Raw genomic sequence first — 19631 nt, 5'->3', positions numbered from 1 at the left:
CAGGTACAGACACTAGACCATCAGGTACAGACGCTTGACCATCAGGTACAGACGCTTGACCATCAGGTACAGGCACTAGACCATCAGGTACAGACGCTTGACCATCAGGTACAGACGCTTGACCATCAGGTACAGACGCTTGACCATCAGGTACAGACACTAGACCATCAGGTACAGACACTTGACCATCAGGTACAGACGCTTGACCATCAGGTACAGGCACTAGACCATCAGGTACAGACGCTTGACCATCAGGTACAGACGCTTGACCATCAGGTACAGACGCTTGACCATCAGGTACAGACACTAGACCATCAGGTACAGACACTTGACCATCAGGTACAGACGCTTGACCATCAGGTACAGACGCTTGACCATCAGGTACAGACACTTGACCATCAGGTACAGACGCTTGACCATCAGGTACAGACACGTGAGTTTGAATGTCTCTGCTTGTGTCTCAGATTGATGGACGCCTCACGATGAGGTTACGTCGCATTTTCCCGCACTTCCTGAAGCCCCGCCCCCTCCTGTGCCGTCCCGCCTCCTTCAACCAGCCGTCAGCTTGCCTGTCTGATGGCCCCACCCCCAGACCCCTGATTGGCCAGGATGTGCAAGTGCAGGGGCGGAGCTTCCCTCGAGACGACTTCACCAACGTCACCAACAAAATCCTGGAGAAAGTCGGAGTCAATTTACACAATCAGCAACATCATCCGCTCTGGATCATCAAGGAACGAATCAAAGAGCACTTCTACAGGTACTGAACCGGGCCTGAACCGGGCCTGAACCGGGCCTGAACCGGGCCTGAACCGGGTCTGATTAAAGTATGATTATGGAGTGTCTGCGTCATAAAGCAGACACATATCAGGATTGTTGCTTTTCACATTTGTACTTACTGTACTTTTTTTCAGTATTTGCAAAAGTAAATAGCTAATGCTAACGCTAATGCTAATCTTGCAATTTGTCAGGACAAACCACTATTCGAGTCACAAACTACACAATCATCAACTGTGAATTACTGAGCGTCATGTAGTACTACTTACACACATGTAGTACTACTTACACACATGTAGTACTACTTACACACATGTAGTACTACTTACTCCGTCTTACCCGGAGATCGTCACGTTATCCCGGCGGACATCCTAAGGAAAACGCAACGAAGCAGACGGGCTGGACGTAAACTCCGAGAGAAGAGAGGAGAAAACAGGAAGTCGGTTCCCGCCGTAGTCATGGGTAACGTGAGGTCCCTTCAAAATAAAATGACGGAAATAGCGAGCCTCATGCGGTCCCAGAGGATGTATAGGGACAGCAGCGTCTTGATTTTCACAGAGACCTGGTTAACAGCAGAAATGCCAGACTCTATTGTAGGTTTGGACAATTTTCATCTGCTGCGGGCAGACAGAACGAGAGAATGCGGGAAGAAAAGAGGTGGAGGTCTGGCGGTGTATGTGAACACGAGCTGGTCCAAACCCGAACACTGCACAGTGAGGGAGCAGCTATGTAACAAGGATATTGAACTATTGGCTATTGGCATGAGGCCATATTATCTGCCCCGGGAGTTCTCACATGTGATTTTGATCGCAGTCTATGTGGCCCCGTCTGCCAATGCTGAAAATGCTTGTGAAGCACTGCTCTCCTGCACTTGTAGGCTGCAAACACAGCATCCACAGGCTCTCTTCCTCATCTCTGGTGACTTTAACCACGCTTCTCCCTCTTCTGTTCTACCAACATACACCCAGTATGTTACCTGCCCCACCAGAGACAATAGAACATTGGACTTGTTTTTTGCCAACACCAAGGAGGCTTATTCCTCTTCCCCCCTCCCTCCCCTGGGCAGCTCGGACCACAACCTTGTACATCTGAGGCCTGTGTATGACCCCATCGTGCGCAGGCAGCCTGTGGTGTCCCGTGAGGTGAGGATGTGGTCTGCTGAGAGCGAGGAGGCTCTGAGGGACTGCTTCAGCACCACTGTCTGGACTGAGCTTTATGACCCACATGGGGAGGACATCAACACCATCACAGAGTGCATCACGGACTACATCAACTTCTGTTTTGAGAACATTGTTCCCTCCCGGACGGTGCGGTGTTTTCCAAACAACAAGCCATGGATTAACCGTGAACTGAAGGCTCTGCTGAAGGAGAAGAAGAGAGCCTTCAGGTCATGGAACAAGGAGGAGCTGAGGACTGTGCAGAAGGAGCTGAGGAGGAAGATCAGGCAGGCTGAGGCCGGCTACAAGAGGAGGATGGAGGAGCAGCTGCAGCAGAAGAACATTCAGGGAGTGTGGAGGAGCCTGAAAACCATCTCTGGCTTCAAAATCCCCCCTGCCCAGACAGAGGGGGATCTACAGTGGGTAAATGATTTAAATGCTCACTTCTTGAGGTTTGATCGGTCACCCGCCCCTCCCCCTGCACAGCTGCATGTTCCCTCTTCCACAGCTGGACAATGCCCTGCATCTGTTCCTCTTCACTTCTCTGCCCCGGACCATCAGCTCCCCACTTCGCCTGGACTCACCCATCCCCCCAGCACACGGTCCCCCTGCCAACCACTGACTGTCACAGCAGCACAGGTGAGGAGTGAGCTGAAGACCTGATGGCATCAGCCCCAGGCTCCTTAAGTCCTGCGCAGATGAACTGTGTGGAGTTATGGAGCATGTCTTCAACATGAGCCTGAAGCTGAGGGTGGTACCACAGGTCTGGAAGACCTCCTGTCTGGTACCTGTGCCTAAGACACCGCGCCCCAAAGACCTCAACAGCTTCAGGCCAGTGGCTCTCACGTCCCACCTGATGAAGACACTGGAGCGGCTGGTCCTGGACCACCTCCGCTCCACCGTGAGCTCAGCCATGGACCCGCTGCAGTTTGCATATCGGTCTGGCATCGGAGTGGAGGATGCCGTCATCTCCCTGCTGCACCGCTCTCTCTCTCACCTGGAAAAGCCTGGCAGTTCTGTGAGGATTCTGTTCTTCGATCTTTCCAGCGCCTTCAACACCATCCAGCCGCTGCTCCTGAGGGACAAGCTGGAGACGGCTGGTGTGGAGTATGACCTGCAGAGTGGATCCTGGACTACCTCACAGACCGACCCCAGTTTGTGAGAGCCCGGGACTGTGTGTCTGACACTCAGACCTGCAGTGTGGGGGTGCCCCAGGGCACTGTCCTCGCGCCCTTTCTCTTCACCCTTTACACTGCAGACTTCAGACATGACACGGACAGCTGTGTCCTGCAGAAGTTCTCTGATGACTCTGCCATCATCGGACTCATCACGGACGATGATGATGCGGAGTACAGGGGACTGGCGCAGGACTTTGTGGACTGGTGTCAGCGGAACCACCTCCTCATCAACGCGGGGAAGACCAAGGAGATGGTGGTGGATTTCCGCAGACGCCACCCCACTGCCCCCTCACCAGTGAACATCCAGGGACGGGACATTGAGAGAGTGACTCATACAAGTACCTGGGTGTTTATCTGAACCACAAACTGGACTGGACTCATAACACAGACTGTAAAGGAAGAGCCAGAGTCGGCTCCACCTCCTGAGGAGACTCAGGTCTTTTGGAGTGACAGGGCCACTCCTGAAGACCTTCTACGACTCTGTGGTGGCATCAGCTCCTGTAGGTGTGGCCTGCTGGAGCAGCAGCATCACAGAGAGGGAGAGGAAGAGGCTGGACAGAGTCATCAAGAATTCCAGCTCCGTCCTGGGCTGTGCTCTGGACTCGGTGCAGGAGGTGGGGGACAGAAGGGTCCTGGCTAGATTCACATCTATGCTGGACCATGAGTGTCGCCCCCTGCAGGACACTCTGTCCCCTGCAGGACACTCTGTCCCCTGCAGGACACTCTGTCCCCTGCAGGACACTCTGTCCGCTCTGGAGAGCAGCTTCAGTGAGAGACTGATCCACCCTCGCTGTGTGAAGGAAAGGTTCCGTAGGTCTTTCCTTCCTGCTGCTGTCAGACTTTATAACAAAAACTGTTAGTACTGAACACTCGCAATACTGACCTAACCATGTGCAATTCTGTCATATGTGCAATTACTGTTGGAATTCATGTGCAATTCATGTGCAATTACTGTGAAATTCATGTGCAATCTATGTGCTGTCGTGACACATATTCATGTGCAATTACTGTCGTGATCACATGCAATGGTATTTATTTATTTATTTGTCTATGGGAGTTTTTATTTATTTATAGGAGATCTTCTACTGAAAGTGTTTTCAGACTTCCTATAAGTGATCTGTTCTTCTGGATCTATCTCTGTATCTACCTGCGTTGCACCAATGAAATTTCCCCATGTGGGACAATAAAGGAATATCTTATCTTATCTTACACACATGTAGTACTACTTACACACATGTAGTACTACTTACACACATGTAGTACTTTTACACACATGTAGTACTACTTACACACATGTAGTACTACTTACACACCTTACACACATGTAGTACTACTTACACACATGTAGTACTACTTACACACATGTAGTACTACTTACACACATGTAGTACTACTTACACACATGTAGTACTACTTACACACCTTACACACATGTAGTACTACTTACACACATTTAGTACTTTTACACACATGTAGTACTACTTACACACATGTAGTACTACTTACACACCTTACACACATGTAGTACTACTTACACACATGTAGTACTCTTACACACATGTAGTACTTTTACACACATGTAGTACTACTTACACACATGTAGTACTACTTACACACCTTACACACATGTAGTACTACTTACACACATGTAGTACTACTTACACACATGTAGTACTCTTACACACATGTAGTACTACTTACACACATGTAGTACTACTTACACACATGTAGTACTACTTACACACATGTAGTACTCTTACACACATGTAGTACTACTTACACACATGTAGTACTTTTACACACATGTAGTACTCTTACACACATGTAGTACTTTTACACACATGTAGTACTCTTACACACATGTAGTACTCTTACACACATGTTGTACTTTTACACACATGTAGTACTTTTACACACATGTAGTTCTCTTACACACATGTAGTACACATGTAGTACTCTTACACACATGTAGTACTCTTACACACATGTAGTACTTTTACACACATGTAGTACTCTTACACACATGTAGTACTCTTACACACATGTAGTACTTTTATACACATAGTTCTCTTACACACATGTAGTACACATGTAGTACTCTTACACACATGTAGTACTCTTACACACATGTAGTACTTTTATACACATATAGTACTTTTACACACATGTAGTACTTTTACACACATGTAGTACTCTTACACACATGTAGTACTCTTACACACATGTAGTACTCTTACACACATGTAGTACTTTTATACACATGTAGTACTCTTACACACATGTAGTACTCTTACACACATGTAGTACTCTTACACACATGTAGTACTTTTACACACATGTAGTACTCTTACACACATGTAGTACTCTTACACACATGTAGTACTTTTATACACATAGTTCTCTTACACACATGTAGTACTCTTACACACATGTAGTACTTTTACACACATGTAGTTCTCTTACACACATGTAGTACACATGTAGTACTCTTACACACATGTAGTACTCGTACACACATGTAGTACTTTTATACACATGTAGTACTCTTACACACATGTAGTACTCTTACACACATGTAGTACTTTTATACACATGTAGTACTCTTACACACATGTAGTACTCTTACACACATGTAGTACTTTTATACACATGTAGTACTTTTACACACATGTAGTACTCTTACACACATGTAGTACTCTTACACACATGTAGTACTTTTATACACATGTAGTACTCTTACACACATGTAGTACTCTTACACACATGTAGTACTTTTATACACATGTAGTACTTTTACACACATGTAGTACTCTTACACACATGTAGTACTCTTACACACATGTAGTACTCTTACACACATGTAGTACTTTTATACACATGTAGTACTCTTACACACATGTAGTACTCTTACACACATGTAGTACTTTTACACACATGTAGTACTCTTACACACATGTAGTACTCTTACACACATGTAGTACTCGTACACACATGTAGTACTCTTACACACATGTAGTACTCTTACACACATGTAGTACTCTTACACACATGTAGTACTTTTACACACATGTAGTACTCTTACACACATGTAGTACTCTTACACACATGTAGTACTTTTATACACATAGTTCTCTTACACACATAGTTCTCTTACACACATGTAGTACTCTTACACACATGTAGTACTTTTACACACATGTAGTTCTCTTACACACATGTAGTACACATGTAGTACTCTTACACACATGTAGTACTCGTACACACATGTAGTACTTTTATACACATGTAGTACTCTTACACACATGTAGTACTCTTACACACATGTAGTACTTTTATACACATGTAGTACTTTTACACACATGTAGTACTCTTACACACATGTAGTACTCTTACACACATGTAGTACTCTTACACACATGTAGTACTTTTATACACATGTAGTACTCTTACACACATGTAGTACTCTTACACACATGTAGTACTTTTACACACATGTAGTACTCTTACACACATGTAGTACTCTTACACACATGTAGTACTTTTACACACATGTAGTACTCTTACACACATGTAGTACTCTTACACACATGTAGTACTTTTATACACATAGTTCTCTTACACACATGTAGTACTCTTACACACATGTAGTACACATGTAGTACTCTTACACACATGTAGTACTCTTACACACATGTAGTACTCGTACACACATGTAGTACTTTTATACACATGTAGTACTCTTACACACATGTAGTACTCTTACACACATGTAGTACTTTTATACACATATAGTACTTTTACACACATGTAGTACTTTTACACACATGTAGTACTCTTACACACATGTAGTACTCTTACACACATGTAGTACTCTTACACACATGTAGTACTTTTATACACATGTAGTACTCTTACACACATGTAGTACTCTTACACACATGTAGTACTTTTACACACATGTAGTTCTCTTACACACATGTAGTACACATGTTGTACTCTTACACACATGTAGTACTCTTACACACATGTAGTACTTTTATACACATATAGTACTTTTACACACATGTAGTACTTTTACACACATGTAGTACTCTTACACACATGTAGTACTTTTACACACATGTAGTACTCTTACACACGTGTAGTACTCTTACACACATGTAGTACTCTTACACACATGTAGTACTTTTATACACATGTAGTACTCTTACACACATGTAGTACTTTTACACACATGTAGTACTCTTACACACATGTAGTACTCTTACACACATGTAGTACTCTTACACACATGTAGTACTACTTACACACATGTAGTTCTCTTACACACATGTAGTACACATGTAGTACTCTTACACACATGTAGTACTCTTACACGCATGTAGTACTCTTACACACATGTAGTACTTTTACACACATGTAGTACTACTTACACACATGTAGTACTCTTACGCAAGAACGCAGACACTTGCAATGGCTTCAGCCATTACACATGATCTAGTTTTGATTATGTTTTTATATTTGTATGTTTTATTTTTAATTAAAGGGAAGAACAAAAAGAGCAGAATATGAACGTGTTTTAACATCGTTTTTGTTTGTTTCAGTTCGTACGTCGGTCGCTGGGGAAACCCTCTGTTTTCAGTCCACGACAATCTGAGTCCAGTCGTCAGCGTGGAGCAGAACTTTGACAGGTCAGAGTTTGTCTGCGTGAGTCTTTTGTCTGTGTGGGTCTAATGCCTGCATGGGTCTAATGCCTGCGTGGGTCCAATGTCTGCGTGGGTCTAATGCCTGCATGGGTCTAATGTCTGCGTGGGTCTAATGCCTGCACGGGTCTAATGCCTGCGTGGGTCTAATGTCTGCGTGGGTCTAATGCCTGCACGGGTCTAATGCCTGCATGGGTCTAATGCCTGCGTGGGTCCAATGTCTGCGTGGGTCTAATGCCTGCATGGGTCTAATGTCTGCGTGGGTCTAATGCCTGCACGGGTCTAATGCCTTCGTGGGTCTAATGTCTGCGTGGGTCTAATGCCTGCACGGGTCTAATGCCTGCGTGGGTCTAATGTCTGCGTGGGTCTAATGCCTGCATGGGTCTAATTCCTGCGTGGGTCTCATGCCTGCCTGGGTCTCATGCCTGCGTGGGTCTGATGCCTGCGTCTGATGCCTGCGTGGGTCTAATGCCTGCCTGGGTCTCATGCCTGCGTGGGTTTAATGCCTGCCTGCCTGGGTCTAATGCCTGCGTGGGTCTCATGCCTGCGTGGGTTTAATGCCTGCCTGCCTGGGTCTAATGCCTGCGTGGGTCTGATGCCTGCGTGGGTCTGATGCCTGCGTGGGTTTAATGCCTGCCTGGGTCTGATGCCTACCTGGGTCTGATGCCTGCCTGGGTCTCATGCCTGCCTGGGTCTCATGCCTGCGTGGGTCTCATGCCTGCGTGGGTTTAATGCCTGCGTGGGTCTGATGCCTGCCTGGGTCTGATGCCTGCCTGGGTCTCATGCCTGCCTGGGTCTAATGCCTGCGTGGGTCTCATGCCTGCGTGGGTCTAATGCCTGCGTGGGTCTCATGCCTGCCTGGGTCTCATGCCTGCGTGGGTCTGATGCCTGCGTGGGTCTAATGCCTGCGTGGGTCTCATGCCTACGTGGGTCTCATGCCTGCGTGGGTCTAATGCCTGCGTGGGTCTCATGCCTACGTGGGTCTCATGCCTGCGTGGGTCTAATGCCTACGTGGCTCTAATGCCTGCGTGGGTCTCATGCCTGCGTGGCTCTAATTCCTACGTGGCTCTAATGCCTGCTTAGGTCTCATGCCTGCGTGGCTCTAATGCCTGCGTGGCTCTAATGCCTGCGTGGCTCTAATGCCTGCGTGGCTCTAATGCCTGCGTGGGTCTAATGCCTGCGTGGGTCTAATGCCTGCGTGGGTCTCATGCCTGCGTGGGTCTCATGCCTGCGTGGCTCTAATGCCTGCGTGGGTCTCATGCCTGCGTGGGTCTCATGCCTGCGTTGGCTCTAATGCCTGCGTGGGTCTCATGCCTGCGTGGGTCTCATGCCTGCGTGGCTCTAATGCCTGTGTGGGTCTCATGCCTGCGTGGCTCTAATGCCTGCGTGGCTCTCATGCCTGCGTGGGTCTGATGCCTGCGTGGGTCTCATGCCTGCGTGGCTCTAATGCCTGCGTGGGTCTCATGCCTGCGTGGGTCTCATGCCTGCGTGGCTCTAATGCCTGCGTGGGTCTCATGCCTGCGTGGCTCTAATGCCTGCGTGGCTCTAATGCCTGCGTGGGTCTCATGCCTGCGTGGCTCTAATGCCTGCATAGGTCTCATGCCTGCGTGGCTCTAATGCCTGCGTGGGTCTAATGCCTGCGTGGGTCTCATGCCTGCGTGGCTCTAATGCCTGCGTGTGGCTCTAATGCCTGCGTAGGTCTCATGCCTGCGTGGCTCTAATGCCTGCGTGGGTCTCATGCCTGCGTGGGTCTAATGCCTGCGTGGGTCTAATGCCTGCGTGGGTCTCATGCCTGCGTAGGTCTCATGCCCGCGTGGGTCTCATGCCTGCGTGGCTCTAATGCCTGCGTGGCTCTAATGCCTGCGTAGGTCTCATGCCTGCGTGGCTCTAATGCCTGCGTGGGTCTCATGCCTGCGTGGGTCTCATGCCTGCGTGGGTCTCATGCCTGCGTGGGTCTAATGCCTGCGTGAGTCTCATGCCTGCGTGGGTCTAATGCCTGCGTGGGTCTAATGCCTGCGTGGGTCTCATGCCTGCGTAGGTCTCATGCCCGCGTGGGTCTCATGCCTGCGTGGGTCTCATGCCTGCGTGGCTCTAATGCCTGCGTAGGTCTCATGCCTGCGTGGCTCTAATGCCTGCGTGGGTCTCATGCCTGCGTGGGTCTCATGCCTGCGTGGCTCTAATGCCTGCGTGGGTCTAATGCCTGCGTGGGTCTCATGCCTGCGTGGCTCTAATGCCTGCGTGGGTCTCATGCCTGCGTGGGTCTCATGCCTGCGTGGGTCTAATGCCTGCGTGAGTCTCATGCCTGCGTGGCTCTAATGCCTGCGTGGCTCTAATGCCTGCGTGGCTCTAATGCCTGCGTGGGTCTAATGCCTGCGTGGGTCTAATGCCTGCGTGGGTCTCATGCCTGCGTAGGTATAATGCCTGCGTGGCTCTAATGCCTGCGTGGGTCTAATGCCTGCGTGGGTCTAATGCCTGCGTGGGTCTAATGCCTGCGTGGGTCTAATGCCTGCGTGGGTCTCATGCCTGCGTAGGTATAATGCCTGCGTGGCTCTAATGCCTGCGTGGGTCTCATGCCTGCGTGGGTCTAATGCCTGCGTGGGTCTAATGCCTGCGTGGGTCTCATGCCTGCGTGGGTCTAATGCCTGCGTGGGTCTAATGCCTGCGTGGGTCTCATGCCTGCGTAGGTCTCATGCCCGCGTGGGTCTCATGCCTGCGTGGCTCTAATGCCTGCGTGGCTCTAATGCCTGCGTAGGTCTCATGCCTGCGTGGCTCTAATGCCTGCGTGGCTCTAATGCCTGCGTAGGTCTCATGCCTGCGTGGCTCTAATGCCTGCGTGGGTCTCATGCCTGCGTGGGTCTCATGCCTGCGTGGGTCTAATGCCTGCGTGAGTCTCATGCCTGCGTGGGTCTAATGCCTGCGTGGGTCTAATGCCTGCGTGGGTCTCATGCTTGCGTAGGTCTCATGCCCGCGTGGGTCTCATGCCTGCGTGGGTCTCATGCCTGCGTGGCTCTAATGCCTGCGTAGGTCTCATGCCTGCGTGGCTCTAATGCCTGCGTGGGTCTCATGCCTGCGTGGGTCTCATGCCTGCGTGGCTCTAATGCCTGCGTGGGTCTAATGCCTGCGTGGGTCTCATGCCTGCGTGGCTCTAATGCCTGCGTGGGTCTCATGCCTGCGTGGGTCTCATGCCTGCGTGGGTCTCATGCCTGCGTGGGTCTAATGCCTGCGTGAGTCTCATGCCTGCGTGGGTCTAATGCCTGCGTGGGTCTAATGCCTGCGTGAGTCTCATGCCTGCGTGGCTCTAATGCCTGCGTGGCTCTAATGCCTGCGTGGCTCTAATGCCTGCGTGGGTCTAATGCCTGCGTGGGTCTAATGCCTGCGTGGGTCTCATGCCTGCGTAGGTATAATGCCTGCGTGGCTCTAATGCCTGCGTGGGTCTAATGCCTGCGTGGGTCTAATGCCTGCGTGGGTCTAATGCCTGCGTGGGTCTCATGCCTGCGTAGGTATAATGCCTGCGTGGCTCTAATGCCTGCGTGGGTCTAATGCCTGCGTGGGTCTAATGCCTGCGTGGGTCTAATGCCTGCGTGGGTCTAATGCCTGCGTGGGTCTCATGCCTGCGTAGGTATAATGCCTGCGTGGCTCTAATGCCTGCGTGGGTCTAATGCCTGCGTGGGTCTAATGCCTGCGTGGGTCTAATGCCTGCGTGGGTCTAATGCCTGCGTGGGTCTAATGCCTGCGTGGGTCTCATGCCTGCGTAGGTATAATGCCTGCGTGGCTCTAATGCCTGCGTGGGTCTAATGCCTGCGTGGGTCTAATGCCTGCGTGGGTCTCATGCCTGCGTAGGTATAATGCCTGCGTGGGTCTCATGCCTGCGTAGGTATAATGCCTGCGTGGCTCTAATGCCTGCGTGGGTCTAATGCCTGCGTGGGTCTAATGCCTGCGTGGGTCTCATGCCTGCGTAGGTATAATGCCTGCGTGGCTCTAATGCCTGCGTGGGTTTGTTCAGTTTGCTGATTCCTCCAGACCATCCCAGCAGAAAGAAGGGAGACAACTATTACATCAACAGGAGCTCGATGCTGCGCGCGCACACTTCTGCCCACCAGAGGGAGCTGGTGAGCGCCGGCCTTGACGCCTTCCTATTGGCCGGAGACGTGTATCGCCGTGACGAGATCGACTCCGCCCACTTTCCAGTGTTCCACCAGATGGAAGGAGTGAGGCTCTTCTCCGACCATGAGGTGAGACCTGGTTTAGACCTGATTTAGTCCTGGTTTAGACCTGGTTTAGTCCTAGTTTAGACCAGGTTTAGTCCTAGTTTATTCCTGGTTTAGACCTGGTTTAGACCTGGTTTAGTCCTGGTTTAGTCCTAGTTTAGTCCTGGTTTAGACCTGGTTTAGTCCTGGTTTAGTCCTAGTTTTGTCCTGGTTTAGACCTGGTTTAGTCCTGGTTTAGACCTGGTTTAGACCTGGTTTAGTCCTGGTTTAGTCCTGGTTTAGACCTGGTTTAGTCCTGGTTTAGTCCTGGTTTAGACCTGGTTTATTCCTAGTTTAGTCCTGGTTTAGACCTAGTTTTGTCCTGGTTTAGACCTGGTTTAGTCCTGGTTTAGACCTGGTTTAGTCCTGGTTTAGTCCTGGTTTAGTCCTGGTTTAGTCCTGGTTTAGTCCTGGTTTAGTTGGTTTTAGTCCTGGTCCTGGTATTACATGGTCTCTGCTCCCTGGTCCTGGTCCTGGTCCTGGTCTTACATGGTCTGCTCCCTGGTCCTGGTCCTGGTCCTGGTCCTGGTCTAACATGGTCTCTGCTCCCTGGTCCTGGTCCTGGTCCTGGTCTAACATGGTCTCTGCTCCCTGGTCCTGGTCCTGGTCCTGGTCCTGGTCTAACATGGTCTCTGCTCCCTGGTCCTGGTCCTGGTCCTGGTCCTGGTCCTGGTCTAACATGGTCTCTGCTTCCTGGTCCTGGTCCTGGTCCTGGTCTAACATGGTCTCTGCTCCCTGGTCCTGGTCCTGGTCTTACATGGTCTGCTCCCTGGTCCTGGTCCTGGTCCTGGTCCTGGTCTAACATGGTCTCTGCTTCCTGGTCCTGGTCCTGGTCCTGGTCTAACATGGTCTCTGCTCCCTGGTCCTGGTCCTGGTCCTGGTCTTACATGGTCTCTGCTCCCTGGTCCTGGTCCTGGTCTAACATGGTCTCTGCTCCCTGGTCCTGGTCCTGGTCCTGGTCTTACATGGTCTCTGCTCCCTGGTCCTGGTCCTGGTCCTGGTCTTACATGGTCTCTGCTCCCTGGTCCTGGTCCTGGTCCTGGTCTTACATGGTCTCTGCTCCCTGGTCCTGGTCCTGGTCCTGGTCTTACATGGTCTCTGCTCTCCTCAGCTCTTCTCCTCGGTGGATGGAGGAGACCATCTGTCGCTCTTCGAGTCTTCTGGACGCAGGACTCCTCAGAAGCAGGAGGTCCACTCTCTGGAGGCCGTCAAACTGGTGGAGTTCAGCCTGAAGGAGACTCTGAGGCGACTAGTGCTGCAGCTGTTCGGACCAGGTATTCAGAACCAGTATCACTGCTCATTTCCTGCACATTTCCTGCACATTTCCTGCATATTTCCTGCATATTTCCTTCACATTTTCCTTCACATTTCCTCCATATTTCCTTCACATTTCCTTCACATTTCCTCCATATTTCCTTCACATTTCCTTCACATTTCCATCACATTTCCTGCACATTTCCTACTCATTTCCTGCACATTTCCGGCTCATTTCCTGCACATTTCCTTCACATTTCCTTCACATTTCCATCACATTTCCTGCACATTTCCTACTCATTTCCTGCACATTTCCTTCGCATTTCCTTCACATTTCCTTCACATTTCCTTCACATTTCCTGCTCATTTCCTGCACCTTTCCTGCTTATTTCCTTCACATTTCCTGCACATTTCCTTCACATTTCCTTCACATTTCCGGCTAATTTCCTGCACATTTCCATCACATTTCCTGCACATTTCCTGCACATTTCCTGCACATTTCCGGCTCATTTCCTGCACATTTCCTTCACATTTCCTGCTCATTTCCTGCACCTTTCCTGCTCATTTCCTTCGCATTTCCTTCACATTTCCTTCACATTTCCTTCACATTTCCTGCTCATTTCCTGCACATTTCCTGCTCATTTCCTTCACATTTCCATCACATTTCCTGCACATTTCCTACTCATTTCCTGCACATTTCCTTCACATTTCCTTCACATTTCCATCACATTTCCTGCTCATTTCCTTCACATTTCCTGCACATTTCCTTCACATTTCCTGCTCATTTCCTTCACATTTCCTGCTCATTCCCTTCACATTTCCTGCACATTTCATTTACATTTCCTGCTCATTTCCTGCACCTTTCCTGCTTATTTCCTTCACATTTCCTGCACATTTCCTTCACATTTCCTTCACATTTCCTGCTCATTTCCTGCACCTTTCCTGCTTATTTCCTTCACATTTCCTGCACATTTCCTTCACATTTCCTTCACATTTCCTTCACATTTCCGGCTCATTTCCTGCACATTTCCTGCTCATTTCCTGCACATTTCCTGCACATTTCCGGCTCATTTCCTGCACATTTCCTTCACATTACCTGCTCTTTTCCTGCACCTTTCCTGCTTATTTCCTTCACATTTCCTGCACATTTCCTTCACATTTCCTTCACATTTCCAGCTCATTTCCTGCACATTTCCATCACATTTCCTGCACATTTCTTGCTCATTTCCTGCACATTTCCGGCTCATTTCCTGCACATTTCCTTCACATTTCCTGCTCATTTCCTGCACATTTCTGCTCATTTCCTTCACATTTCCTGCACATTTCCTGCTCATTTCCTTCACATTTCCTTCACATTTCCTTCACATTTCCGGCTCATTTCCTGCACATTTCCTGCTCATTTCCTGCTCATTTCTTGCTCATTTCCTTCACATTTCCTGCTCATTCCCTTCACATTTCCTGCACATTTCCTTCACATTTCCTGCTCATTCCCTTCACATTTCCTGCACATTTCCTGCACATTTCCAGCTCATTTCCTTCACATTTCCTTCATATTTCCTACACATTTCCCCCTCATTTCCCGCTCATTTCCTGCTCATTTCCTGTGTGTTTCCTCAGAGGTGGAAGTGCGCTGGGTGGACTGTTACTTTCCCTTCACTCATCCGTCCTTTGAGTTGGAGGTGAGATTCCGAGGCCAGTGGCTGGAAGTCCTCGGCTGTGGAGTCATGGAGCAACAACTACTGCACTCAGGTACAAGTACTGCAAATACTACTACTACTGCACTCAGGTACAAGTACTGCAAATACTACTACTACTGCACTCAGGTACAAGTACTGCAAATACTACTACTACTGCACTCAGGTACAAGTACTGCAAATACTACTACTGCTGCACTCAGGTACAAGTACTGCAAATACTACTACTACTGCACTCAGGTACAAGTACTGCAAATACTACTACTACTGCACTCAGGTACAAGTACTGCAAATACTACTACTACTGCACTCAGGTACAAGTACTGCAAATACTACTACTGCTGCACTCGGGTACAAGTACTGCAAATACTACTACTACTGCACTCAGGTACAAGTACTGCAAATACTACTACTACTGCACTCAGGTACAAGTACTGCAAATACTACTACTACTGCACTCGGGTAGAAGTACTGCAAATACTACTACTACTGCACTCAGGTACAAGTACTGCAAATACTACTACTACTGCACTCAGGTACAAGTACTGAAAATACTACTACTACTGCACTCGGGTAGAAGTACTGCAAATACTACTACTACTGCACTCGGGTAGAAGTACTGCAAATACTACTACTACTGCACTCAGGTACAAGTACTGCAAATACTACTACTACTGCACTCAGGTACAAGTACTGCAAATACTACTACTACTGCACTCAGGTACAAGTACTGCAAATACTACTGCACTCAGGTACAAGTACTGCAAATACTACTACTACTGCACTCAGGTACAAGTACTGCAAATACTACTACTACTGCACTCAGGTACAAGTACTGCAAATACTACTACTACTGCACTCAGGTACAAGTACTGCAAATACTACTACTACTGCACTCGGGTACAAGTACTGCAAATACTACTACTACTGCACTCAGGTACAAGTACTGCAAATACTACTACTGCACTCAGGTACAAGTACTGCAAATACTACTACTACTACTGCACTCAGGTACAAGTACTGCAAATACTACAACTACTACTGCACTCAGGTACAAGTACTGCAAATACTACTACTGCACTCAGGTACAAGTACTGCTAATACTACTACTGCACTCAGGTACAAGTACTGCAAATACTACAACTACTACTGCACTCGGGTACAAGTACTGCAAATACTACTACTACTACTGCACTCAGGTACAAGTACTGCAAATACTACTACTACTGCACTCAGGTACAAGTACTGCAAATACTACTACTGCACTCAGGTACAAGTACTGCAAATACTACTACTACTGCACTCAGGTACAAGTACTGCAAATACTACTACTACCTGGTCCTGGTCTTTCCTGGTCCCGGTCCTGGTTCTGGTTCTGGTTCTGGTTCTGGTCCTGGTCCTGGTCCCGGTCCCGGCCGCGGTCCCGGTTCTGGTCCCGGTCCTGGTCCCGGTCCTGGTCCTGGTCTTTCCTGGTCCTGGTTCTGGTTCTGGTTCTGGTCCTGGTCCCGGTTCTGGTTCTGGTCCTGGTCCTGGTCCTGGTCCCGGTCCTGGTTCTGGTCCTGGTTCTGGTCCACATCCCAGTCCTGGTCCTGGTCCCGGTCCAGGTCCTGGTCCCGGTCCTGTCCCGGTCTTGGTTCTGGTTCTGGTTCTGGTTATGGTTCTGGTTCTGTTCCTGGTCCTGGTCCTGGTCCTGGTCCTGGTCCCGGTCCTGGTTCTGGTCCACGTCCCGGTCTTGACCCTGGTCCACGTCCCGGTCCTGGTTCTGGTTCTGGTTCTGGTCCTAGTCCTGGTCCTGGTCCACGTCCCGGTCCTGGTTCTGGTTCTGGTTCTGGTTCTGGTTCTGGTTCTGGTTCTGGTCCTGGTCCTGGTCCTGGTTCCTGGTTCCGGTCCCGGTCCTGGTCCCGGTACTGGTTCTGGTCCTGGTTTCTGGTTCCGGTCCCGGTCCTGGTCCCGGTCCTGGTCCCGGTCCTGGTCCTGGTCCTGGTCTTTCCTGGTCCTGGTCCTGGTCCTGGTTCCTGGTTCCGGTCCCGGTCCCGGTCCTGGTCCTGGTCCTGGTCCCGGTCCCGGTCCTGGTCCCGGTCCTGGTCTTTCCTGGTCCTGGTCCTGGTTCTGGTCCTGGTCCTGGTCCTGGTCCTGGTTCCTGGTTCCTGGTTCCTGGTTCCTGGTTCCTGGTTCCTGGTCCCGGTCCTGGTCCCGGTCCTGGTCTTTCCTGGTGGTCCTCGTCTGTTAAACTCTGATGTAATCCAGAGAACCTGGAGTTCCCCCCCTCCCGCTTCCCTTCACTGCGGCAGCCTCCGTCACCGTGGAGACCGCATCGCTTTGACACTCCTCCTCCCGTCGCCGTGGAGACCGCATTGCACGGACACGCCCCCCTCCGTCGCCTGGAGTCTGTTTATTTTGTGCAGAAATGATGATTTACACGATTAAACAAACATGATAGAAAAACCTAAAAAGAAAAGAAGACGAGATCGAAGATGAAGATAAGTGTGATAAGGTCGTCATGACGCTGACACCTGACCCCTCCAACTGACCTCTGACCCCTCCCACTGACCTCTGACCCCTCCCACTGACCTCTGACCTCTCCCACTGTCCTGTGACCTCTGACCTCTGTCCCACTGACGCCTTCATCCACAACTTATCTGTCAATTTAGAAGACCAGGACCAAACCAGGACCAAACCAGGACCAAACCAGGACTAAACCAGGACCAAACCAGGACCAAACCAGGACCAAACCAGGACCAAACCAGGACTAAACCAGGACCAAACCAGGACTAAACCAGGACCAAACCAGGACTAAACCAGGACCAAACCAGGACCAAACCAGGACCAAACCAGGACTAAACCAGGACTAAACCAGGACCAAACCAGGACCAAACCAGGACTAAACCAGGACCAAACCAGGACTAAACCAGGACTAAACCAGGACTAAACCAGGACCAAACCAGGACCAAACCAGGACCAAACCAGGACCAAACCAGGACTAAACCAGGACCAAACCAGGACTAAACCAGGACTAAACCAGGACCAAACCAGGACCAAACCAGGACCAAACCAGGACCAAACCAGGACCAAACCAGGACTAAACCAGGACCAAACCAGGACCAAACCAGGACTAAACCAGGACTAAACCAGGACCAAACCAGGACTAAACCAGGACCAAACCAGGACCAAACCAGGACCAAACCAGGACCAAACCAGGACCAAACCAGGACTAAACCAGGACTAAACCAGGACCAAACCAGGACCAAACCAGGACCAAACCAGGACCAAACCAGGACTAAACCAGGACCAAACCAGGACCAAACCAGGACTAAACCAGGACCAAACCAGGACTAAACCAGGACTAAACCAGGACCAAACCAGGACCAAACCAGGACTAAACCAGGACCAAACCAGGACCAAACCAGGACTAAACCAGGACCAAACCAGGACCAAACCAGGACCAAACCAGGACCAAACCAGGACTAAACCAGGACCAAACCAGGACTAAACCAGGACTAAACCAGGACCAAACCAGGACCAAACCAGGACCAAACCAGGACCAAACCAGGACCAAACCAGGACCAAACCAGGACCAAACCAGGACCAAACCAGGACCAAACCAGGTCTAAACCAGGTCTAAACCAGGACTAAACCAGGACTAAACCAGGTCTAAACCAGGACTAAACCAGGACTAAACCAGGACTAAACCAGGTCTAAACCAGGTCTAAACCAGGTCTAAACCAGGACTAAACCAGGACTAAACCAGGACTAAACCAGGACTAAACCAGGTCTAAACCAGGACTAAACCAGGACTAAACCAGGACTAAACCAGGTCTAAACCAGGTCTAAACCAGGTCTAAACCAGGACTAAACCAGGACTACACCAGGTCTAAACCAGGTCTAAACCAGGTCTAAACCAGGTCTAAACCAGGTCTAAACCAGGTCTAAACCAGGTCTAAACCAGGTCTAAACCAGGACTAAACCAGGACTACACCAGGTCTAAACCAGGTCTAAACCAGGTCTAAACCAGGTCTAAACCAGGTCTAAACCAGGTCTAAACCAGGTCTAAACCAGGACTAAACCAGGACTAAACCAGGTCTAAACCAGGTCTAAACCCTGTGTGTTTGGTGCAGACGAAGCGGTGAGTGATTGATCCTTTATTACAGCAGAAATCTCGTTAGTGTGAATATGTAATGAGTTTGTGCTGACAGATCAAAGGGAGGGGGCGGAGCTAAAGACAAGCTTATGAATAATGAATGAGCTCTGGGATTAGAGCCAGAGCCGCCACCTGAGCCCCTGAAACCAGTCCAAGACCAGTCCAGATCCTGAGGAAATCCTGGTCCCGAGGGAAACCCCGGTCTGAGAGAAGGAGGGGTTTTACAAGCTGTTAATGAGACTAAACCAGGACTAAACCAGGTCTGAACCAGGACTAAACCAGGTCTGAACCAGGTCTGAACCAGGTCTGAACCAGGTCTGAACCAGGTCTGAACCAGGTCTGAACCAGGTCTAAACCAGGTCTAAACCAGGTCTAAACCAGGTCTGAACCAGGTCTGAACCAGGTCTGAACCAGGTCTAAACCAGGTCTAAACCAGGTCTAAACAGGTCTAAACAGGTCTAAACCAGGTCTGAACCAGGTCTGAAC

The 19631-nt window shown here is 49.5% G+C and overlaps 1 protein-coding gene across 1 annotated transcript in view; it reads left to right on the top strand.

The window, feature by feature from the left end:
- The first annotated feature begins 450 nt into the window (after positions 1-450).
- Positions 451-19631, top strand: part of fars2 (phenylalanyl-tRNA synthetase 2, mitochondrial) — a 34952-nt gene continuing 15771 nt past the window's right edge. Inside the window, exons 1-5 of the mRNA XM_072461778.1 lie at positions 451-757; positions 7714-7800; positions 11816-12044; positions 13171-13333; positions 14931-15062. Coding sequence (XP_072317879.1) covers positions 483-757; positions 7714-7800; positions 11816-12044; positions 13171-13333; positions 14931-15062 — 886 coding nt within the window. The 5' untranslated portion in view covers positions 451-482. The remainder of the gene's footprint in view (positions 758-7713; positions 7801-11815; positions 12045-13170; positions 13334-14930; positions 15063-19631) is intronic.

Source organism: Eucyclogobius newberryi, unplaced genomic scaffold (genome assembly GCF_026437365.1).
Source record: "Eucyclogobius newberryi isolate DKJ021-1_F unplaced genomic scaffold, fEucNew1.0.hap1 SCAF_312, whole genome shotgun sequence".
Classification (NCBI taxonomy): Eukaryota; Metazoa; Chordata; class Actinopteri; order Gobiiformes; family Gobiidae; genus Eucyclogobius; species Eucyclogobius newberryi.
Note: the sequence above shows the minus strand (reverse complement) of the source record. Positions and strands in the feature narration are given on the sequence as shown.